Here is a 25,659-nt window from a genome sequence, read left to right as displayed (position 1 = left end):
TACTTTGTATTATTCACTCACAAGTAACAAGAGTTGGATTCCCACACTTAGGCTCCAGATGTTTGCTGACCTTATAAAAGAGAGAGGGAGGTGTATGTACCGTCTGCAGGAAATACGTAAAATGTCACAAGTCCAAGCCAAATCTTATTTGGAATACAGGGATTTCTTTTCTGTAATTTTAACGGAACATATTGTAATGGGGTAGCAACTCCTTCTTTCTCTTTTTTAAGTAAAAACACCAGATGTGAAAGGCTACGATGGTGGAAGATCTAGGATATTCTATAATTTCTATATACCTGAAATTTCCTGTTCGAATTGTTATTTCATAGTAAAAATTAATCCCTAGTGTCTTTTGGTATTTTCCACATATGTCCAACATTTAAGCCCAGCCCTTCTGCTGTGGCTGAAGAGGACACAGTTCAGCTCAGCAGTGAGTGCCAATGTGGCTTTTAATTTTCCCCAAGGCTGGACTGATTATGTACGCTGGCTGACAACGGTTCCCAGGAACGAATACAGCACCTAGGGACGTCCCAGTCATGCTTCTTGCTTCAGCCACAATCTTTATGTCAGCACCAGGGATATTTTAAGAGCAGGCCTGCCTGTTCTCTCTACCAGAGGATCTCCCTTCACTCTGTCTAGCCTCACACTGCCTGCTAAAATAGCTTTATGACCAAAATTCATCAGTAATGTGGCACTAAATAGCCACAACATAGCAGAGGTTCTGGGCCTCAGAAACTGATACACTGAAAGGTATGTTTTTGGAAAGAAAAATTTCCCATTTATTTCACTCTTTCAAACAGCTGAAGGTCTGGAATTCACACCAATAGGACTAAAAGGAAATAGTATGTTACATCATGAAATCCCGACCCCCATAATTATTTGGGCAGGGAGGAACAAATGACAGCCCATGAGCCATACCAACCAGTCACTTTCCTAATCCCTTCCCTGCGGCCAGCAGCTGTGCCAGCGTGGCTTGAAGTGGCTGGGTCCTCCCCTAACATCAGCATGGTGAAGGCCAGGTATGCACCAGGGACAGTGAGGTAGGTGAGAAGGCAGCATGGGAGTAGTTCAATGCGAGCCACACGCTGGCGGAGCACAAGCAACTTCTCCATCGCTTCTGTCCAGCCCACCACGTGCTTTCATGCCAGCGCCTCCCAACAGCAGAACCCCCCCCCCTCCCCCCATCTCTAGAGCCACAGAAACCAGAGATGGAGAAGCCTGCCAGGCCTTCCCCCCGCCGCCTCCTCCTTGGCTGCGTCCCGCCTACCCTGGCCACAGGGCGCGTGAGCGTCTCCCAGGAGGGGGCTCCACGGCCCACCAGAAACTTTCCACCCTCCACGCCCCTTCTCCCAGCCTCTCCCCTGCTGTGCAACCCCCACGGGCCCCGCGGACACGCCCAGGCCGCGAGCGCCCCTCTGCGCCGAGCCGCAGGCCCGGCTGGCGCTGTGGCGGGGGCGCCCCAGCCTCCCAGGTGAGGGCGGGGCGCGTTCCTCGGTCTCCTAGCTGCGGCGCCCGAGGCGTGCGCGCGCACGCACAGCCGGGCACGTCAGCGAGGCGCCGCGCGAGACGGCGGCCCCCGTTTCTCCCGCGGGCGGTTGGGTTTTGGGGGAGCGCGGGGAGGCCTCCCCGTCCCCAGCCCGTGGCGGGCCCGGCCGGCGGGGACAGGATGCCGGGTGAGGCTGCTGCTGCTGGGGCTGGGCAGTGACGGGAGCGGCGGGCAAGGCAGGCAGGCCCCGGTGAAAGGCTGTGGGGAGACTGGAGCGCCGCCCCTCCCCCCGCCGCCCGCACGCGCGCGCGCGCCGCCCCTCCCCCGCGCCGCCCCTCCCCCGCGCCGCCCGCCCTGGGCTGGAGCTGGGCGGGGGCCGGCCACGTGCCCGGCGGTTGTGGCGTCGGGGTAGCGGTCGGCGGGGATGAGCAGCCCCGGGGAGCCGCCTTCCGCCAGCCTCTTTCAGCTTGGACTAAGCCCGCCGGCCACCGCGCACCTTGCCTGAGCCTTCAGCCTGGTGCCTGGCCCCGTCACCCCCGTGCGCGCGCCGGGGCTGTGTGTGCGAGGCGCTCCGACGCGGCGGTCGGCTTCCTGGGCGGGGCACGTTCTGTAAGGGCACGAGTTGATGGTAAGGGAGGGGAGTGAGCCCTGGCTTCGAGGGTTAGTGGCTGGGCCTCGGCAGCACCAGTATGTAGCAGGGCTGCGGTACTCGAAGTGTGGAAAACAAAGTGGCAATACCCTAAAATGATGGTAATTTGCACAGTAATGTGCATGACAACAGTAGTGTCTGGCTTTGCACCACAAACCCTCACCAGAAACGATGGCAGCGCTTACTTACCATCTTCAGGTGTAGCTGAGCCAAGGGTGAAGCACAGGAGTAGTTCATTATTAAATCTCCATTCAGTAATTGTGGAAGGGACTAGATATGCCTGCTTGTTTATAAACTACAGACTTTTGTGCATTGATAGTGTAGTATATTAAGGGCTAAGTTGCTTACTGAAGCAGAGAACCTACTTGTTCATCTCTGGAGTACAGAGTTCAAATATAAATACTTACATTAAGGGTGTTTACAACAGGAATGGAGAATCAGTGATACAGGCTTAGTTGCACACTTGAGTATAGTATTACTGATTGTCACAGCTATATAATTTCAGAGTGACTGAAGAGGGAAAACACCTATGAGGTAACCTACTCTCTCCCCATAATTTTGGTCTTTCAGTCGTTACATTATAAACCCTTATTTTCTGGATGGCTTAACATGGCTGTAAAATTGACTAGATTGAAAGTTACTCATGGTCTTAGCCTGGCCTTTAAATTATCACACAAAACAATCCTTAAGAGTTCTGTAGCTTTGAAAGCAGTTTATCATTTGTTAAGTCAATATGTTAACTTCTTCAGCTGAAAATTTTCTAACCAAATGTGGATTATGTTGGTCTTTATGGAGAAAATATAAAGGCAAACAGTTGTTTGAGAAGGCAGCTTTTTGCATGTGTACCAGCTCTTTCATTTCCAAACTCTGTTTTGTTGTGTTGTTAGGTACTAATAGGCATATTTTTGTCTTTTATATAGCCCTATTAAGATGCATGGGCCCCAAGAAATTAATAATTTAAACTGGGCACAAGTTTACAAGGAAACACAATAAACAGGTTGCAGGGGAAGGTTGTATGTGAGGGATGGAGGTTATGCTAGTGAAAGATCTTGGGGTGCTTATTGTGGTTACAGATGCACCTCAGTTTCTCTTCCCTTTGTTTTATTTTAAAAACTAAATTTGAGGGCAAGAGTCAGGAGAGATTGGTGTTGGAGAGTGATTTCAGTGAAAGTTCAGAGAATATGAAAACAGAATTTGGCCTGAATTTTACAATTAAGTTTTTGTTATCTGGATGTATAGCATATAGTTGCAAAAAGAAAAAGAGTACTTGTGGTACCTTAGAGACTAACCAATTTATTTGAGCATAAGCTTTCGTGAGCTACAGCTCTCATCCGATGAAGTGAGCTGTAGCTCACGAAAGCTTATGCTCAGATAAATTGGTTAGTCTCTAAGGTGCCACAAGTACTCTTTTTCTTTTTGCGAATACAGACTAACACAGCTGTTACTCTGAAACCTAGCATATAGTTGGATATTTCACGGTAGACCCCTGAGAGGAGAATGTACTTTTCACAACTGTAACACACGTTTTGTCTGTTTTTCTTGTCCAAAATTTTATGTAGTTGCAATCAGCTATGTACAGCTATAAGCCTTGATTCTGCAAATGTTTATTCAGAAATGTTTGCTGGATCAGGGTCTTGTACAGTGACACTATAAATCTGTTTATAATGTGGCTAGTACCAAACTCGGAGCGCAACTACAGATACAAAGTTAAGACCCAGATCCTTCAGTTGAATTATAGAGCCCCATTAAAGTCAGTGGAGCTCCACAGGGATCTGTACTAGTGGTGCTGACTGCAGGATCTGAGCCTATATCCCTACTGATTTGTCTCCCTCTTGGATGTTACTCTTAAATAAATAAAAATAGTAAGGAGAAGCAAATGTTTGGCTAACTTGAAATGAAGTTTAGATAAAGTGAGGGTATGAAGATTCTTCTGGATATTGGGATCAGAATCTGTAGAGAATGATCTTGCACCACCAGTGGGGAGAAAGTGTGGAGGAATGTAGAGGATGCCTGTACTGGATGAACTGAGGAAATGGGAGGAGAAACTGGAACAAGTCAACACAAGGTTGTTTAAATGAGGGAAACTTTGACTCGAATCAAACAATTCAGTAGCCAGAAAGGTATCTGAGGATCATGTGGCTCTGCCTAGTTTTTAATCCTTAATGTAATCATGAATCTTAATGTTTTACTGTTCTGTAACATCATATCTGGCTTGTATCTTCTTTGGCTTGTGTTTAATATTCAAAAGCCTTGTATGCATACAGAAATTGCACCAATTTAACTAAATGGTTTCTAGGGGAGAGATAGCTCAGGGGTTTGAGCATTTGCCTGGTAAACCCAGGGTTCTGAGTTCAATCCTTGAGGAGGCCATTTAGGGATCTGGGGCAAAAATTGGGGATTGGCCCTGCTTTGAGCACGGGGTTGGATTAGATGACCTCCTGAGGTCCCTTCCAACCCTGATATTCTATGACTTAGTTGTATCAGTGCAACCCCCTAGGGTGGATGCTTTGAAATCAGTTTAAGGCTGCTTACCAATTTAAGTGTCCACCCGAAGATGAATGCACTGATACGTAAACTTAGAAACCAGGTTAGTTACATCCAGCTTCTGTGTGGAGACGAGCATAGGGAAACACATTTTTGTTCTGTACATGTCAGCTTAATTATATAGTTAAATATACAATTAGTTCTTAGAGCTTTTGACTTGCAAAGAAAAATCTTTTCTTAAACTGCCATATATTAGCCTCACTTCATAATTTTCTCCTTCTTGTTGCATTCCTGTGTTTGAAACAGGGTGAATAAAAATCAATGATTTAAAAAAAAATCAGTTTTTTTCCTTAGAAAACATTTTTATCAAAAAAATCTGATAAATAAAAAAGTTAATTTTTTTAAATAAAAAAAATCCATCTAAAGATAGTTTTAATTAAGATACATTATAGCTCAAATATATTTCATCATGGAATAGGGATTATAAATTCTAATTCTATAGCATGAGACAATATATTAAAGTAATGTTTAAGAAAAGTTTTGTAAGTAAGTTCCAGTAGTTCATGGATTAGGGACCCAGTCTTATGGGGTTCCAGGGGCTCCTTTATAGATTATTTAGGTTAATCTTTCTATCTACCAATGGGACTCAGTGCTCAGTCTAGAAAATACCATCAGAGATGCTTAGTTTTTCAGTTTTCAAACTGTAGATTTGTGTCTCCAGAGATAACATGCTTGTTAACAGCAAAAATGTTTTAAATTAATAAATATATAGAGGTGAAAAATAACAGACCTCAACCCTATTGTCCCCATGCAAATTTGTGTACACAGAGTCAATCCCTTACCTCTCTCTAAAAGTGCAAAGTTTCAAAAAGTTCAATGAATAGAGAAGATTGTTGGAGGCAGAATAGATCTGGACAAGAAGAAGAAATCTGGAGATAAATGTGAGAAGGGAGGGACAAGCAGTAGAAACACAAATGAAACTGTTTGAGCAGCATATTCCAGAAGTTTTGAGGTCTTTCTGAGTGTAGCCTTCATTGATTTGCGACCTACCATACCATTCACGCACTAGAAGGGAAAACCTATGATGGCGGCAGGCCGTAAAAGAGACCCAGTTTGTAAATAAGAACCATTCAAGAAATATGTTTGCTGCTGATGTTTTAAAGAAAGTCACACTAGTGAACTGGTGGAAGTTACTTAAGCACTTGGATTCAGACACTGTTGAAGTAAGGTTTCAGAGTAGCAGCCGTGTTAGTCTGTATCTGCAAAAAGAACAGGAGTACTTGTGGCACATTAGAGACTAACAAATTTATTAGAGCATAAGCTTTCATGGGCTACAGCCCACTTCATCGGATGCATAGAATTGAACATGTATGTATATATCTATAAGAAGATATATACATACAGAGAAGGTGGAAGTTGCCATACAAACTGTAAGAGGCTAATTAATTAAGATGAGCTATTATCAGCAGGAGAAAAAAACTTTTGTAGTGATAATCAAGATGGCCCATTTAGACAGTTGACAAGAAGGTGTGAGGATACTTAACATGGGGAAATAGATTCAATATGTGTAATGACCCAGCCACTCCCAGTCTCTATTCAAACCCAAGTTAATGGTATCTAGTTTGCATATTAATTGAAGCTCAGCAGTTTCTCCTTGGAGTCTGTTTTTGAAGCTTTTCTGTTGAGGAATTGCCACCCTTAAGTCTTTTACTGAGTGGCCAGAGAGGTTGAAGTGTTCTCCTACCAGTTTTTGAATGTTATGATTCCTGATGTCAGATTTATGTCCATTTATTCTTTTGTGTAGAGACTGTCTGGTTTGGTCAATGTACATGGCAGAGGGGCATTGCTGGCACAAGATGGCATATATCACATTGGTAGATGTGCAGGTGAACGAGCCCCTGATGGTGTGACTAATGTGATTAGGTCCTATGATGGTGTCACTTGAATAAATATGTGGACAGAGTTGGCATCAGGCTTTGTTGCAAGGATAGGTTCCTCGGTTAGTGTTTTTGTTGTGTGGTGTGTGGTTGCAGGAGAGTATTTGATTCAGGTTGGGGGGCTGTCTGTCTCCCAAGATCTGTGAGAGTGAGGGATCATTTTTCAGGATAGGTTGTAGAGCTTTGATAATATGCTGGAGATGTTTTATTTGGGGGCTGAAGGTGACAGCTGGTGGCGTTCTGTTACTTTCTTTGATGGGCCTGTCCTGTAGTAGGTGACTTTTGGGTACTCTTCTGGCTCGGTCAGTCTGTTTTTTCACTTCAGCAGGTGGGTATTGTAGTTTTAAGAATGCTTGATGGAGATCTTGTAGGTGTTTGTCTCTGTCTGAGGGATTGGAGCAAATGCGGTTGTATGTTAGAGCTTGGCTGTAGACAATGGATCGTGTGGTGTGTCCTGGATGGAAGCTGGAGGCATGTAGGTAAGTATAGCGGCTAGTAAGTTTTCTGGTGTAGGATGGTGTTTATGTGACCATTGCTTATTAGCCCAGTAGTGTCTAGGAAATGGACGGCTTGTGTGGATTGGTCTAGGCTGAGGTTGATGGGATGGAAATTGTTGAAATCATGGTGGAATTCCTCAAGGGTTTCTTTTCCATGGGTCCAGAAAATGAAGATGTCATCAATGTAGCGCAAGTAGAGTAGGAGTGTTAGGGGACGAGAGCTTAGGAAGCGTTATTCTAAGTCAGCCATAAAAATGTTGGCACACTGTGGGGCCATGCAGGTACCCATAGCAGTGCTGCTGACTTGAAGGTATATGTTGTCCCCAAATGTGAAATAGTTGTGGGTGAGGACAAAGTCATAAAGGTCAACCACCAGGTTTGCCGTGACATCAGGGCTACTGTTCCTGACGGCTTGTAGTCCATCTTTGTGTGGAATGTTGGTGTAGAGGGCTTCTACATCCATAGTAGCCAGGATGGTGTTTTCTGGAAGATCACCTATGGATTGTAGTTTCCTCAGGAAGTCAGTGGTGTCTCAAAGATAGCTGGGAGTGTGGGTGGCATAGGGCCTGAGGAGATCATCGCACTTTTAACAGCAGTAGCTTCTTCTGCCGGTGTAGAAAAAATATTTTCTTCCTTTGGACTAATTCATTCCAAATTGAGAAATAGTTTGGGACCTGAAAAAGCAGGAAAGCGTGTTTTTCTTTTCCAGATTATGAACAAACAGGAAAACGAAGGTGAAGACGATTGAGTTAGCTGCAGAAGCCAATATTTTAAGTTTCTCGTGTTGACCTGGCTGACATAGTCAATTTAATTTTTGTTTTTGGAAAAATTTCATTTAACTATTTTAATTAAAAACAATTTTAACAAAAACAAACCTGAATTTAAAAAACTTGAATGTTTAACTAAATTCAAAAATTCATATGCTTGTTTTGTTAAAATATTATATGTTTGCTGTTGAAAGAAAAACATCCAGACTACATAGTGTTGTTTTATTTAAATAAAACAATTTAAATGTCTGTCTGGTGATGTTCTCCTAATACAGCATAACAAGAAAATCCTCCAGATATTAATGATTAATCTGTTGAATTGGTGATAGTTCACCTCCCAATGACTTCATAAATGTCTGCTTCAATTACCTTTGGTAAATGAAATAACCAAACAATCATTCATTTTCTGATATAGCTGTAAAACTAATCTGAAAAGTTTTCAAAATAAATCACTTTAAAAATGTATAGTGCGCGTACCTTCTAAAAATGAAACCTACATCTATCTCTTGAGTTGTGAAGAATATGTGTTAAGGTTATAACAACCCACAAGAATGCACTTTTATGTAGAAATCCATGATTAAACTGAGTCTTCCTGACTAGTCTTCCAAATCCACCCTGGTTTGCAAACATTGCATTGTGGAGTTTTTGAAACAGTACATTCTGTATATAATGGGAATAATTTTTTTAAACTTATGAACAAAAGAATGCCTTTTCACAAGTTGCTACTTTAAAACTTAACACTCCAAGAAGTGCTATTGCTTTGTTCCTGGGTTATGTTGTGGATGTGTCTCTTATCCAAGGCTGTGTCTTTTGTAATCAATAGGTGATTTTCCAAACTCCTTAGAGAGTAGATATGTTGCTGCGCTTAAAAGGAAAGCGAGAAAAGGAAATAGAGACTCTTAAATTTATATTAATACAACTTTTTAAAATGTTTTAGCAGAAGGTCCACAAATGACTGAAACCTCCTTTCTGCCTGGACATTGAGCTGAAGCATTTCATCATGGGTCAACAGATTTCAAACCAGACACAGAGTGCTATTAACAAGTTGCCAGAAAAAGTAATAAAACATGCATCTTTGGTTCGAGAAAGTGGCTTTCTGACTTATGAAGAGTTTCTGGGGAGAGTAGCTGAACTTAATGATGTGTAAGGCTGCATGTTCTTTATTCCTTTCCCATTGTCGTGTTGTACAGAGACTGTGTACAGAATAGTATCTTGATAGTAGATTATGAATAAGATTATCCAAGTTTTCAAATATACGTCCTTAAATTCTCTAACTCCATGTTGAGATTGAAATTGTTTATATAGGATCAACCAACTCTATTAATACTTCACAAAAATATCAGTGTATGTTTTTATTATAGCATGTTGGCCCTTGTTTATCCTTTTAAGGTGTTGTGCATAAGATATTTAGAATGTGAATATTAGGTCTGAAATTGGAGGGTTATCTATTGATGTTTCATTTATTTATATTTAAGAGTGTATATATGATACTTAGCTCATTATGGTCCTGAGTCTGCAGATAGGCACATGAATAATTTTAGGCATATAAGCAGCTCTGTTGATTTCTGTGGCATTGATATAACTGCTGTTCAGATTTAAAAGGGATGGGTGAATGATGCCAGTGTCCAAGTTTCTTTCAAAGGTGACTTCACCAAGCATTGCCTATCTAATATATAATGTCGGATTAATGCGACTGTGTTTCAGCACTGCAAAGTTGGCTTCTGGCCAGGACAAACATCTTCTGTTTGAAGTGCAGCCAGGTTCTGATTCCTCTGCTCTATGGAAGGTGGTGGTTCGAATAGTCTGTACTAAGGTAAGATTATCGGAACCTTTAACTCAGTTTTTTAATCTGCAGGTAACTGAGAACAATGGCTTTTCAATGAAAATCAAATTGTTCAGTACAATATGTTTCAAAAATATTTGGAGGTATTCCTATACTGTTAAGTACAGTTAGACCTAAAATCTAGGTCTTCCTAAAAAAAAGTCAAAATATCAACAGTAACATTTCCATGACCACTTTTAAAGGATTTGCAATCCAGTCATTGGAACATCTTTCCAATATATAAGAAACAGAAAGTAAAACAAAGTGGAGACTAAATGAGTTTTGTTTTATAGTCCAAGCTTGACAGAGATTGCATATTAATAAAGGACATTCAAAATCAACTTCACTGGGAGATGAAATTCCTGCACTCTTAAAAACGAAGTAAATCTTTCTTTAATTTAAAACTTTGATCTTTAATGGTATTAGTTTAGGCCTGATCCTGCAAATTGAACCATGTGGGTAAATCATTTTTATTGGGGCTTCACATGAATGTAGCAGTTCAACCATCTTGCAGGATCAGAACTTCATTGTGACATTTCAATTAATTTTAGGCGCAAAATAGGTTTCCGTGACACTGTTAAAAGTATATAATTCATTAACGTGTAGCAATAAATGTGTATGACTTCAATTTAATGTGTCTTTTTTACTGTAAGACTTCATCTTGGCTCTCTGCCCTACTGAAACTCATAATGAACACACTTGTTCAATGATGCTTCATCCTAAGAAAGCAAATAGTGCTACTCTGGAATATTGAATTGTTAGTTTTGCAGTTGATATTCATCCCACAAAACCAGAAGTTGACACTGAAATTCAAAAGGTAACAGTGTACAAAATCAATGTGGCAACTATTAAACGAATTAAAAACTGGCTAAGTATTAATAAGGAATCACTGAATCAGGGTGGTTTCTAGTGAGGTTCCTACAGAGATCTGTTCTTGGCCTAATGCTAGTAAATGTTATGGCAAGAAAAATAAAATCATTACTCTTAAAGTTTGCATATGACAGAAAAATTGGTGGAGTGGTAAATAAATGACAGGTCAGTTATTCAGAGTGATCTTTGATCCCTTGGTAAACTGGGCAAGGTTAAACATGCAGTTTTAATATAGTCAAATGCAGGGTTGTACGTCTAGGAGCAAAAAATGTAGGTAATGCTTACAGTTCCCTATCCTTTATCCTGGATAGAGATGATTCAGAAAAAGATTAAAAGGTCATGGTGAATAATCAACTTGTTGGTGTGAGTCTAAAAGGGCTAATCTTCTGCAGGGGAATATCAAGTAGGATTAGGGAGTGGTATTACCATTGTATATGGTATTGGTGAGACTGCTACTGATATATTGTGTCCATTTCTGGTGTCAATGCTTCAAGAAGGATGTTGGAAAAAATTGATCAGGGTTTAGAAAAGAGCTACAAGAATAATTTGAGTTCTTAAAAATCTGCTTTACAGTGAGATTGAAGAATCTAATCCATGTATCTCATCACAGAGACAGTTAAGAGGTGACTTTATTATGGCTTGTAAATACCTACTTGGGGAAGAGATTTTTGGTATTGGAAGGCCGTTTAATCTAGCAAATGCAAACATAACAAATTCAAATGACTAGAAATTGAAGCTAGATAAATTCAAGTAAGGCACATGGTTTTTAATTACATTCCATCACTCAAAAGTTTTTGAAATCAAAATTGCATGTCTTTCTAAAAGAGATGCTCTAGTTCAGTGATACTCAGACCTCAGGAGCCAAATTAGCAATCAGCATTACCCAAAAGAGCCACAGTAGGCTCTGTGTGTATATAATGTCTTCTGCAGTTTCCACAGTATGCATCCGATGAAGAGAGCTGTAGCTCATGAAAGCTTATGCTCAGATAAATTGGTTAGTCTCCAAGGTGCCACAAGTACTCCTTTTCTTTTTGCGAATACAGACTAACACGGCTGTTACTCTGAAACAGTAGGCTTATTGTTTCATTTACTATTCTCTCTATATATGTATAAAAATAAAATTCTCACTGCAAAATGACTAAGTATTATTTTTATCAACTACAATTGGTTAATAACATAGTAAAAGCATCCTGGTTGGTTAATAACTTAGCTAATATTTAAATCACAGTGTTTTAATATCATATGCTGCAAAGAGCTTCAGGAGACGCATTAAAGAGCAAATTGCGGCTCCCAAGCCTCAGTCTGAGTAACACTGCTCTAATAAATCCAGAAGCTATTTGCCTTGAAATGGGAATTGTTGGTTGAAATTCTGTGGCTTATGTACTGCAGGAAGTCAGACTAGATGATTATGATCTCTTCTGGCCATAAAATCTATTACTGTAGTATCTTTAAAGACTGCATTTAGGGCATTTTTAAATAGATCACTTAATAGTGTTTTTTTTTTAATTCTTAGTTTTACTTAATGCTTGTAAACTTTACTTTAGTTTGTCAAGTGACATCATCCAGAATCTTAATAAAGCTCTTGAATTCCTTAATTTAGAGTTCAAATCCAGCATACCTCAAGACTGTTCTCTGAAGCTAACAATTTTTAATATAGATTTATTTTTTACTTTTAGCCTATATATAAAAAATTGGAGGGAGGTACTTTGAAGAACAAGATTTCATGATTACTTTTATCAAGACAGACATTGTAGTCATGATAGTTGGTACTGTACAATTTAGATACTGGCTCGGCTAAATTAAGCCCTAAAAATAAAACCATTTATTTCTGTCCAAGGTTTTGTTTATGCTTAAAGTTTCTAGACATAAACCCATCTACTTAATTATAGCTCAATATAGTTGAATACCATAAATTTAGTGTGATGCCAGTATCACACTTAAGCTGATATTTTCCAATGCATTTGATCTTATTTACCTACCTATGTTCAGAAATGATGGCAGATCAGTTTAATATTTGTTACATAATACAAATCTATTTATAAACTTTTGTATCTTTAGATAAACAAAACAAGTGGCATTGTAGAAGCTTCAAGAATTATGAACTTATATCAGTTTATTCAGCTTTATAAAGACATCACAAGTCAAGCAGCAGGAGTTCTTGCACAGAGCAGTGCCTCTGAAGGGACTGCTGCAAGTCTGTCATCTGTGTCATCTTGCCAGGCCAGCTTATGGATGGGAAGGTAGTTCAATATATTACAGGTTGTGTGTGTGTGTGTGTATGTTTGTAATAATTAGACACCCTCCAAAATCATATTAAATGTGAACTGTTACTATCCAGCACAATAAATGTGGGCAGAGCAGACTTTTGTCTGCCAAACAGTGAGCATGTTACCAAAAAGGATGTGGTGTAAGTACTTGTAATCATGTAGTAGATTCTGAGTTACCATTGGTGCCTGTACGCAATAGGTTTGGAATAGCTTTTTTAGTGATTATAGTTTAATATAAACCTAGTATATGTTGCCTCTGAGTGAGGAAACAGAAGGAAATGAAATCAGCTGTGGCTACAAAACTGTTTTCATTGATGTTTGTTTACACAGACTTAATGTTATTGTTCCACTTAAACTTTCTTTTCCTCTTCTTACATTTTGGCATGTGGAAATTCCCATCTGTTGTCATCTGAAAGTCATCAATTCTAACCATAATTTAACCTGTAAGACTGGAAAAAATATGTACTGGTTCATAGGTGTTGACATCCTGCTTTGTTAGCTAGGAGGAAAAGCAACGGACTAAGATCAGCACATGCAGTACCTTTTAGTTTAAAATTTATAAAATGGTTAACATGTGAATGTAGTGGCAAGAATCTTTGCACCCTACTCCATGTTGAAAAGTTGCTATTGATAACTGTTTAAAGTTTGTATTACCTTGAAAGTTAAATGTGAAAGTTGAAGTAAGTTAGGGAGATGGTTTAAACAATGATTTACTAAATGGAATGATTCACTGTAAAACAGTGCTATTTCTGAGTAACGGGCGAAGAAGTAACTACAGCAAAGCTGGCAATCAGGAACTTTGCAAATCATAAACAAGTTACTAAGTCAGTTTTAACTATTGTTAAAGACTGCAAGCTCCAGTTGTTTGAGGGAGTGAGAGAAAGGGAGATTATTCAGAATAAAGATAGTACAGTGTTTTTAAGCTGACATATAAGAGTTGGTACAAGAGTAGCAGCTGTGTTAATCTGTATTCGCAAAAAGAAAAGGAGGACTTATGGCACCTTAGAGACTAACAAATTTATTTGAACATAAGCTTTCGTGAGCTACAGCTCACTTCATCGGATGCATTGAGCTGTAGCTCACGAAAGCTTATGCTCAAATAAATTTGTTAGTCTCTACGGTGCCACAAGTACTCCTTTTCTTTTTAAGAGTTAGTTTAGCAACTTAGAGGACCTGTGCACAGAACTTGTTCTAATATGCGGGAGGGGGTGCAGGCTCTGGGCTGGGGCTGAGGGGTTTGGAGTGTGGGAGGGGGCTTGGGGCTGAGCCTGGGGCAGGAGGTTGGGGTGCAGGAGTGAGGGGTGCAAGCTCTGGGAGGGACATTAGGTGCAGGGGGTCATATGGTCACACTGCACTTAATCTCAGAGTCCACTGGACATTTCATGAGTTTTACTTTTTATTAGTGTCATTTATGGTGTTAGATTCAAAATCCTTCATGGATTGTCACAAATCAGTATAACGTTCTCAACTGTGGGGTGTGCATTGGTTGAGTCTGGGGCAGGGGGTTAGGGTGCAGGAGTGAGGGGTGCAAGCTCTGGGAGGGAGTTTGGGTGCAGGAGGGGACTTCAGGCTGGGGCAAGGGGTTGGGGTCCGGGAGGGGGTATGAGGTGTAGGCTCCGGCCAGGAGGCGCTCACCACAGGTGGCTCCTGGTCAGCGATGCAGAGGGTCTCAGGCAGGCTGCTTGCCTGCCATGGCCCCATGCCGCTCCCAGAAGTGGCTGGCTCCTGGCACCTTTCTGTGGCTGAGGGGGAGGAGTGAAGCAGGTCTCCGAGCGCTGCCTGCGCCCACAAGCGCTGTCCCTGCAGCTCTCGTTGGCTGGTTCCTAGCCAATGAGAGCTGCGAGGACGGTGCTGGAGGTGGGGGCAGTGCGTGGAGCTGCCTCATCCTCCTCCCCCCCCCCCAATTCCCCCAGGGGCTGCAGAGACGTACCAGCAGTCAGCCTCTTCCAGGAGCAGTGTGGGGCCACGGTGGGCAGGCAGCCTGAGCCCTGTTGCGCCACTGGACTTTTAGTGGCCTGGAGATCGCGTTCAACTGGCAGATGCTCCAGGATCAACCAGTCGATTGCGATTGATGGGTTGGTGACAGCTGTTCTAATCTGACTCCCGACACATTGCAGGCCACAGAACCTCACCCACCCACTCCTGTAATAGATCCCTAACCTCCTGCTGAGTTACTGAAGTCCTCAAATCATGATTTAAAGACTTCAAGTTAAAGAGAATCCACCATTGCACTAGTTTAAACCTGCAAGTGACCAATACCCCATACTGCAAAGGGAAGCCCCCCCCCCAACTCTTTGCCAATCTGACCTTGTGGAAAATTCCTTCCTGACTCCAAATACGTCCCCTGTTTAAGTTCAGTTTACAATGGTCACTCTTTCTTCAGTTTTGAGGGATATTATCTAGTCTGGCAGCATTTCCCATCTTAAATGTAAGGAATGCTTTTGCAGTGGTATAATCTTTCAAAGTGGAAAAATTCAAATATGACTCCTGTATAGTAACTCTTTGTCTTACTTTTTCCATCTTTTGGGGATAAGCTATCACTTTGATAGTCTTTACTGAGCTTTCTTAAAAGCATTCCCACAGCAATGCTGAAAAGAAATATTGAGCCAAAATTTCAAGAGCACCTAAGTAACTTATCACATATCTTTTGAAAATTCAATGGGCTTTGTGCTCCCACCTCAGTCAGGAACTTGAGGTAATCTCACCAGTTATGTTGTTCTGTAACAGTGGTTCTCAGCCTGTGACCCAATCAGCGCACAGCTGTGGCCCATGTGAAATCCTCAGTGCCACACAGGTAGTGTTGGATGTGGCCCACATAACACATTCTGGCCCATAATGGTAAATAGGTTGAGAACCACTGTTCTATAAGCTGGAACACAAAAAGAATAAAAAACAGTGGGGGAGGGAGAACTGCATGTGAAATTCCTGCTAATACTGCTTACCTAATGTGAGGAGAGACTCTGCAGCCTCATCTTACAAAGAATGATAAACTAAACTGGGATGGGACAGTTTTGCAACCCACACTCTTCTTTTCTGATTTAATTTCCTGTTTGTCTTGCCTAGGAATACTCAGTCTTGCGTTTTTGGCTGTACTGATTTATTGACACACTAACACTATCTAACAAATATATTGTAGGCATATTTGGGAAAGAGGTATTTTCCTGCTTTTTAGTCACGCTCTCAGACAGATGGACACTGTGTTCCCATTTGCGTAATTGCTGTAAGAGGCGCTTTTTGGAAGCTTGATACTCTGTACTAGTCTTCAGTTATGAGGTGAGGTGATAAGGATGGGGTAGATGGAGAATAAGAATCTGTCTTTTTAAATGTGGGTTTTTGGGGTTTTTTGGAAGGGAGAAGTCAAGAGTAACATCCTCTCCATTTAAATGAGCTGTTTGATGTAAATCAGATCACTTGTGGCAATATACCTGCCAAATGGAAGTAAAGATTTTGAAATGCTATTGGTAATGAGCTTGAGTTAACTTAGCTAGCATATTCTAATTTTTCATGTCCTTCTATATCTAAAGACACTGAAAAACAAACAATGAAGTCCCTTCAAGTGTTCCTCTACCCAGTTAATCTGTTCGGTTTTTTTATGTGAAATATTCACTTGGCTAAACTCTGCTTCCTTTCAGATTTTTGTTAGCTCTGCAAGAGCTAGCGGTCACTGAGCAAAAATAGTGAATATTATCTACTTAATTTTTCCTTTCATCTTAACCCCTTCCAGTTAAACAGTGTCCCACTCTTGTGTTGCATGTACTTTAATATACTCTGGATGGGAAAGTATCTTTTTTGCTTCTACTAACTTTATCTAATACTAGTGGAAAAATAAGCAAATGCTTATGTCATCCTTAAAATTTAAGACTTTCCATTTGTGGCCTATCCGAACTTGTAAACTTTCCAAAATGTCATCTGAATCCAATACTCTACTCTCTGGATCACTTAAAAATTGGCTGCATGTATTTTCAAGGTTTTGGTCCTATGACTCTAAATACCAGCCCCTTGAAACTTGCTGAAAATGGTGCATCAAGCAGGTACACTAGTATGCATGTATCAGTAAATCTCTCATACTTTGAAATAGGGTCATAGAAAAGTACAGCTATTAACAGAGAATGGAGTCCCATAATTTCTGTAGCGGTTCAACCTTTTTTTGCCCCATCTTGGTGGGGATGGGGAAACTTTTCAATGTTCCTTGCGTAGCAAACTAAAAAGACAATCCTGGGCCCATCACCGGTTTTTTGGACGGAGAGGAGGTTGTTTAGAAGATTTATGGTCAGTAACCACCTCTGCTTTTTTTAATGAATTCAGATGCTTTCTTTGATTATCAATATATTTGGCAACAGGCCTTGCTATATCCTAACCACTACCTATATTTGTAAAGAATGTCTTCTCTATTGACAACAGCCTGAAATAAATTACAAAAATAAGAGAATCGGTAATTTGGAAAGGAAATCCGAGGCGTATCCTTGGCCCTGAAAGAAGTGCTGAGGACAAGAACAAAAACACTTGAACTACTAGCCATTACATTAGCTGGTATCCATTCTGTGTTAGAATAGTTCACAAAACATCAAATCAAATGACCACCCAAATTAGTCTCTCACCTTTGTTAAACAGTCACAAACCAGGGCAGTCGCTCTAGAAATATAATGCCACTAAATGAAACCCTCTCTGCAATGCTCCCCCCACTGTTCAGCTCTCCAGTGCAGTATTTTGAAGCAACCTTCCCCCTAGGAGATCTTTAAACAGCTTGTCTCTGACATCAACATCAACTGAAATATTATGGAAACTGGTTGAGAACTGGTTAAAAGACAGGGAACAAGGGTAGGAATAAATGGTAAATTTTCAGAATGGAGAGGGGTAACTAGTAGTGTTCCCCAAGGGTCAGTCCTAGGACCAATCCTGTTCATCTTATTCATAAATGATCTGGAGAAAGGGGTAAACAGTGAGGTGGCAAGGTTTTCAGATGATACTAAACTGCTCAAGATATTTAAGACCAAAGCAGACTGTGAAGAACTTCAAAAAGATCTCACAAAACTAAGTGATTGGGTAACAAAATGGCAAATGAAATTTTATGTGGATAAATGTAAAGTAATGCACATTGGAAAAAATAACCCCAACTATACATACAATATGATGGGGGTTAATTTAGCTACAGCTAATCAGGAGAAAGATCTTGCAGTCATCGTGGATAGTTCTCTGAAGACGTCCACACAGTGTGCAGCGGCAGTCAAAAAAGCAAACAGGATGTTAGGAATCATTAAAAAAGGGATAGAGAATAAGACGGAGAATATCTTATTGCCCTTATATAAATCCATGGTACGCCCACATCTTGAATACTGCGTACAGATGTGGTCTCCTCATCTCAAAAAGGATATTTTGGCATTAGAAAAGGTTCAGAGAAGGGCAACTAAAATGATTAGGGGTTTGGAACGAGTCCCATATGAGGAGAGATTAGAGAGGCTAGGACTTTTCAGCTTGGAAAAGAGGAGACCGAGGGGGGATATGATAGAGGTATATAAAATCATGAGTGGTGTGGAGAAAGTGAATAAGGAAAAGTTATTTACGTGTTCCCATAATATAAGAACGAGGGGCCACCAAATGAAATTAATGGGCAGCAGGTTTAAAACAAATAAAAGGAAGTTCTTCTTCACTCAGCTCACAGTCAACCTGTGGAACTCCTTGCCTGAGGAGGTTGTGAAGGCTAGGACTAAAACAGGGTTTAAAAGAGAACTGGATAAATTCATGGAGATTAAGTCCATTAATGGCTATTAGCCAGGATTGGGTAAGGAATGGTGTCCCTAGCCTCTGTTTGTCAGAGGGTGGAGGTGGATGGCAGGAGAAAGATCACTTGATCATTACCTGTTAGGTTCACTCCCTCTGGGGCACCTGGCATTGGCCACTGTCAGTAGGATACTAGGCTGGATGGACCTTTGGTCTGACCCAGTATGGCCATTCTTATGTTCTTAAAAAGCATTCTGTCAGTGATCCTGTTTTTAAAAAAAAAATCAGCTGTTGACTGTTCCAGCTAGTAAACAAAAATGTGGCATAAAGTCAAAGTTTAATTTATTAAAAGCTAAATCTGCTTTAGGGTGGCATTTTGGCCATTGAAAGCAGATTCTGTCCCTGCCTGTATTGTAAAATTTAATGTGAGTTGCTTGGTCAAAAGATGCAATATGCAATAGTTCATAATATGAACTTTGCAGACTTCACTTGTCAATATGGAAAGTGATGAGTATATAACCCTTTGTTGGACCAAAAGAGGAATTGTGCTACACAGATAGGTTGCATAATCCTAGTGAAACCCCAATTCCCTTTGCAGTTTTTTGTTGATGACTTTGGGCCACAACTGTTGCCACAGACAGGCTGCATAATGAATGATATGTTCATAAGTTCTCTTTTGCTTATTTATCACTAATCTGAACGTTTATATCTACAAAAAATAACTAGTCTGCGTATGCACAGAAGGAGTATTTTGAGATAGAAGAATAGTGTTGAATTTATGTTTTTAACTGAATAATACTGTTTTGTCTACTGCAGGGTTAAACAGCTGACTGAGGAGGAGGAATGTTGCATCTGCATGGATCGACGTGCTGATTTGATCCTACCATGTGCTCACAGCTTTTGTCAGAAATGCATTGATAAATGGTAAAGTGCTTAACAAGGGAGCTCATTCCTAACATGATTGGTTTTGGTATGAAGGACTCCTCTGTACCAATATGCTCTAATGTTTAAAGAGATCTTTTGAGTAATGTACATGTGATGGATAGGAACCTTGAGCAAATACCAGGATTGCAGCAGAGCGATGAAGGGTCACTTCAGAATTTGCAAGCATTTGATTAACAACTTGGATCCAGAAAAAGCTCTAATGCTTAGTGAGGACTAGCGGAGAATTCACTTGTAGCAGTGCAAGTAGCTGATCAATGCATAATTAGATGTAAAGCAAGTTAATTAAAAATTACAGGGAAACTGATTAAATTTGAATTGAAGAATTCATCAATTGATTAATTGAATTCAGAAGTAGCTTAAACTTTTTTTTGTAGTTTGCTGCCCATATTATTCTTAATTCCTCTAAAACATTGTAGATATGCATGAAGTTTTCAAGAGGAGGAAAAGGGGAAACACATTGAAGCTGGCCTCTTGATCTGTTCAGGTCAGAAGTTCCATGAAATTTTTCTCTTTAAAAATTAGTCTAGTCCTCTTTAAATGTTACAAGCATAAGGCAAAATGGAATGCCCAATTCTTATTTTTGTGAATAAACATATTGCAAAGGGAATATTTTTAGGCATTAAATTGAGAAGTCTTTTCACTGGTCAAATACTGTAAATTTTCCCTTAAATTTGATAAAATTCCAGTATAATAATTTTTGTGGGGAAAAGATTGTTTTTAATTAATAAAAAATAGTATTTTGAAATGTATGCATAACTTTTATTTTACAATATAGTATCAAGTTAGACACAATACCAGCAACAAATTGCTTTTTAGCCTCTCCTTTCGCTCTAAAGCAGCAGTTCCCAAACTTGGTTCGCGGCTTGTTCAGGGTAAGCCCCTGGCGGGCCGCAAGATGCTTGTTTACCTGAGCGTCCGCAGGTATGGCCATTCGTGACCCGCCAGGGGCTTACCCTGAACAAGCCGGGAATCAAGTTTGGGAACCCCTGCTCTAAAGTTAGAGCTGAGATCATGCTATTGATTAAGAAGCCAGTCTTCAGAATCATGGGGAAAAGTCAGGGAGCCAAATTCAGCTCTGGTTTACTTGGGCGGCAGGCCCAATCCGTATTAATTTAAATGAGTTGGCCATTTACTCATGGCTAAACTTGGTCCATTACATTTGATTCTCTGTGGTTATTTCAAACTCTTGATGAGGAGACAGTCTTTAGCACAATACTCACAGCTTTAATCAAAGAAATTGGATCCCTGTGTATAATCAAACTTATCTACTTACCTTTGACAAGTAGGACTTTGTGCCTGTTAGCATTGCAGAACCCACTATCTCTACTGCATGAATGAGTTGGTTTCCAGGATTGTGGTTGATTGACAGAATTGTTAACTGGGTTCCAGTTGCATAGTCTTTATTATTGTTTGATGTATGAGTCAAAACGAAGTTTGACGTCTCGATCCCAAATTAGGCTCATATGGTTAAAGCTGGAAAAACCTTTTTATTTAACCTGAGAAAATATGATTCTGAGCCACTAAGACAATCTTTATACTATTTTCATCACTTTTAAGAATATTGCTGCACACAGAATTGTTGACTAATGTTGATTGCAAAGACCGTACAAAGACACTATTCAAGTGATTGGGTTTTCACTTATGCTTGCAGTCACCTAATCCAGTTATATTTTGCAGAGTCTCTTAATATACAGAGCATGCAAAGGCTGACAGTGAAAGCAGATGGTGTGCAGTACTTACATCTCAGATAGAAGTGTGCATGTTTTTTGTTTTGTTTTTTTAACCAACTATTTCGCTGGTTTCCTAAACAGGAGTGATCGCCACAGGAACTGTCCTATCTGCCGTCTACAAGTGACTGGGGCAAATGATTCTTGGGTGGTGTCAGATGCACCTACAGAAGATGACATTGCTAGCTATATACTCAACATGGTAGATGAGGCAGGCCAGCCTCACAGACCATGATGTTGGTGACTACTGATAGGAAGTACTTGAAAGTTTCATTGTCATGAATATCTGCTTTTTCCTCTCATTCCCATTCATCCATTCCTTATTTCATTTTAGGTGTTTCTTTGGTCGCTGTAAGCTAAATCTACACTATTCTTTTAAAACACAGGGAAAATGAGCTAATATGTCTGGGTACATTCTTAACTTCTAATATATAGCTTCATTAAATGCTCTGAACTGTTAATGTAAACTTTACAATCGTTACTGATTTAACATCTTTTCTGACAAGATTAAAAGCCATTGGAATAATGTTATTAGTATTAATTATAACATAATAGCATTGTGCACCAGATTTTTGAACACCACAAATGGAACTTTATTCTAGAAGATGCAGTGTTCTATTATTAAAGGGCCTGCCATTCAGCCTTTTTCCTCATAAGTAAACCTTACTCACACAGCTAGTCTTACTGACTTCAGTGGGATGACTCACAGGAATAAAGATTATTAACACGAGTTAGGATTACACAATTGTAACTAAACTGTGAAGTTTTATTGATGAAATTTGAAAAGCATCTTTTGCCCCTTCCCTCACCCGTGGTCATTTGTTGCCGTTTAGTATTTATATATGTAGAGTCAAACCACTAGTAATTTTTAGCACTGACAACTGTTCTAAATCTATTCTTAAGAGATTACAGAAACCAGCCATGTCAACATGTGTGTGCTTTCCTTTTTTCCTAGCAGAGTATACCTTTTAGAAGGCTATTTTATCTGATATTCTAAAGTTTCATAGGTAACGAAGCTGTGCTAAACAGCTTCACACACAGTTCCTAAGGTTAAAACAATATATTTCCATACCTTTTTGATGAGCTACAGCCAAAAATTGTTGTATGCACTAAGCATATCTGAAAAGAACTAACTTTACTGAAAGGCATTGTACAGTAGTTGTCATGGTTTTGTTTAGTCCTGATGCTTTTGGGTTTCTCCTTTTTTCCTGAGTTTTCAAAGTCACAACATTATGCATACTTTAAAGAAAAAGAGAGAAGCTAAACTGGTGCTGTGCTTTATTTCTACAAGTGCAATATGTCTTTCTGTAGCAGAGAAACTTCTGCTTTGATAACAATAGCTTCATTTTGCTTCCAATAGAATGTATAGCTCTGAAAATCTGGGGAAAAGGAAGTAGTGATAGGAGTTCACCAAGATACTTCTGTAGTGTTTTTGCAGTGAATTTTTTAAGTTTGTCTATATTAAAAAAAACAAAAAACAAAAAACCTTGTCGGTGCCAGTGCACAGGGAACAGACTTTGAATTCTGTCGTACATCAGTTATATTAGCTCAATATGTCATTTTTCTGTTTTGCAATTAAATTGAACTGTTTTGACTTAACACTTGGGAGTCATACAGATATGCTTCCATGCAGCTGTTCCATTGAATAAAAATGGCAACAAATTCTTGTGTAAAATTGCAGTTTCATTTGCCATACCTGTTAAAACATAGTGTTATTTCAGGCTAAAACTCTGTCATAGATGGGTTCTGCAGTTACAGATATGCAGATTTTTGTAAAACTTCATACAGAAGAGTGAATAGTAACAATACCCAGGGACGAAACCCTAGGAGTCTTACCTGTGTACTTGTCAAACTTTTGTCCTTGGGAACTTGTACAGAATACAACAAACATTTGAATTTGACTTGTGGCAGAGGTGTCAGACTCAAAGCTGGAGTGAGCCAAGTAATACTGACATCCTGTGCAACTCACCCTCGCAACCATTATGGCTTATTGTGTAAATCTGTATTTAGGCATTTTTAAAAATCTGTCTGAGTTTATAGATCTAAAACAATTAACTGGTTCTTCCTCTTAATCCTATCATGTCAGTGAGTCCTTCTGGATTCTTCAGAAAACCTGTGGGATTACTTGTTTGCACTAATTATTGTGGAATAGTTGGCTGCACTAAATACAATGAAAACCTGTGCTGAAAGTGCATAATGTTTTGGGGGGGTTTCTATTAAAATAGTTAGTAACATTTCTAAACACAAATCATTTTAATTCTTATTCCTTTCTACCCAGCATTAGTCTGCATTTAGGAGGTTAAAATAACCTTTAAATTTTTAAGCTATTTTTATATTGAACCACAAGCAAGCATCTGAAATCACTAAATCCTCCACTTGATTTTATTTTTTGAAAAATTAAAAGAAATTAACTCTTGGAGCAAGGGTTTTTTGTTTTGTTTTTTTTGTTTTTGTTTTTTTGGTATGCTGATTCTCTGGTGAGGGCTTATATGTACTTACTAAAATGTGACTTTGTAGTGAATGCAGATGGGTTATTAATTACAACATAGTGACACACAACTAACTAAAGCAAAAACTGTAAATTTGTTTAAAAGTAAAAATGTAAACTATATTCTGTACAGCTTTTTAAATTAAGCTTCTCTAATGCACACTGCTGTGATGTAGTTACTGTAATGTGTGCCTTGTAAAGTATGTATTGTATGTTATAAAAGGAAAGTATGTTAGCACTGAAAAATATAATTTAGCAGTGGCAATCTTTCATAGTCTGAAATATTATGTTTAGATGAATACTAGAAAAGAAAAAAGCTCAAGTTAACTTGAACATGGTAGTGAGTTTCAAAAGTCTGATCTTTGAATGTGAATTAGTTTAAATAGCTGCTTATGGGGGCCATATGAAATTGCTGGTTTATGCTCTGAATTTTACCATTTAAAGTGAAGATTTCGTAAAGCTTTAATATGGGGATACAACTTACACGCTATTGATTGTATTGATAGCTAAAGGTATTCCAGTGTCTTGTAACTTGTGTATGAATTGTGCAATAAATACGCTTTGGAAGAAAATGTTAAAGGAATTCCAAATTTAAGGGATTTCCTAGTTTCTCTAATATGATATACTGGAAAAATAAAGCTTTAACTTCAGTTAAATTTCATCATACAGATGGTATGCTTAACAAGAACATATGCTATTCATGAGTAGGATGTGGTTTAAACTTTAAAAGTGTAATGCGAATAAGCAAGTTACCCCCATTTCTGGGGAAACTGTTGCTTATCTCCCACCCCCAGTCCCTAAAAGAAACATTGCAGTTGGAGTTCTTGCACCAAAGTGTTTTGAAGTGTTAAAGGGATATGGTCAGTTTAAAGTCATGCTTTTCAGAAAGCTTACCCACTCGTATTACAAAAGTAACACCTGAAACTACTATTCTGGAAAGATTAGAATATTTTTTCCTCCTTGTTTAGTTAGGTGTGGGGTGTTTTTAAACAGGATTGCATGTATCATTAGGGTCACTGTTTCCCTCTCTAGTCTCTTAGTTTGTGTTGATGTGGGCCTTTTGTACAGGAAGTGAGGGGTTGAGGGGGTGTAGTGAGGGAGGCGCGGTGGAGGGAGAAGAGAGAAATGTTAAGAGGAAAATGAGTGCATTTCCACAAAAGGGCAGGGATGCTAAGAGGCAGGTGTAATATGTGAAACTACATCTAATAACTTGCTAAATTTGAAAATGAATGTTCCTCTGAAGGTGCCAGCCAAATTAATACTTAATGCTTTTTGTGATAGGGGTGTTTATATATTAATGCATCTACCTGTTTGAGAGATTTCTCTTGATAATAATCCAGATTCCCCCCCAAATGCCAACACAAAGCAACCAATGCAATGCTGGTGTGGTGTAGAATTGGCATTGGAAATACTCTGCTTCCCTCTGTCAGGGGCCATTCTTAGGAAAATGGAGACATCGATGTGGCCCCTCTCTGTTCTGGCTGCTGGAACAGCTCCCTGGGGCCAGGGACAGAGATGCCTAAGTAGAAGTGTGTTAAGCAGCCATAACAATCAGGAGCCAACATGTTAACATTCCCTTGTACATGACCTAATCTACATTGCACATTAATAAAATTACTATAATTATCTAAACTCTTAAATATACACAGTCTGTGCAATGAGGGTAAGTTGATATATTTGGGCCCTTTTCATATTTCAGTATATACTTATCACTGCAGTAGTGGTTTTTCATTTTCACAATTTGGGTTTTTCAGGTGCCTAAACTCTTAAATAAAATTCACCACAAGCTTTTAGCTTGAACGGTTAGTTTGTAAGTGGATCGGCCATGGGATGAGGATCATTTTCACACCTTTTTTCTTATAAATTGGTAAAGAGAGAACTTTAGAATTGCAATTCAACTTTCCTTCCAGCTATTGGAATTTAACTTCTGAAGTCTAGAATTTAGCATGATGAGATCTGCTGTGTAGATGGTCTTATTGCTATCTATACTAGAGATTAATCT

The 25,659-nt window shown here is 39.6% G+C and overlaps 1 protein-coding gene across 4 annotated transcripts; it reads left to right on the top strand.

Annotated features, from left to right (window-relative positions):
* The first annotated feature begins 1,512 nt into the window (after window positions 1-1,512).
* Window positions 1,513-24,318, top strand: RNF141 (ring finger protein 141). Of its 4 annotated transcripts, none has more exons than XM_073347569.1 (6): window positions 1,513-1,673; window positions 8,761-8,963; window positions 9,525-9,633; window positions 12,571-12,752; window positions 19,314-19,421; window positions 21,254-24,318. In XM_073347569.1, the coding sequence occupies exons 2-6, from the start codon at window positions 8,821-8,823 to the stop codon at window positions 21,402-21,404; spliced, it is 693 nt and encodes a 230-aa protein (XP_073203670.1). In that variant the 5' UTR covers window positions 1,513-1,673; window positions 8,761-8,820; the 3' UTR covers window positions 21,405-24,318. The 4 variants fall into 4 exon arrangements, with proteins under 4 accessions (XP_073203670.1, XP_073203671.1, XP_073203673.1 ...); XM_073347570.1 differs by having other exon boundaries at window positions 8,758-8,963; XM_073347572.1 differs by lacking the exon at window positions 1,513-1,673 and adding an exon at window positions 1,854-2,114.
* Window positions 24,319-25,659: the final 1,341 nt, after the last annotated feature.

This window comes from Lepidochelys kempii, chromosome 6 (assembly GCF_965140265.1).
Source record: "Lepidochelys kempii isolate rLepKem1 chromosome 6, rLepKem1.hap2, whole genome shotgun sequence".
NCBI classification, from domain to species: domain Eukaryota; kingdom Metazoa; phylum Chordata; order Testudines; family Cheloniidae; genus Lepidochelys; species Lepidochelys kempii.
The sequence above is the reverse complement of the archived record's forward strand: the minus strand, read 5'-3'. Positions and strand labels throughout refer to the sequence as shown.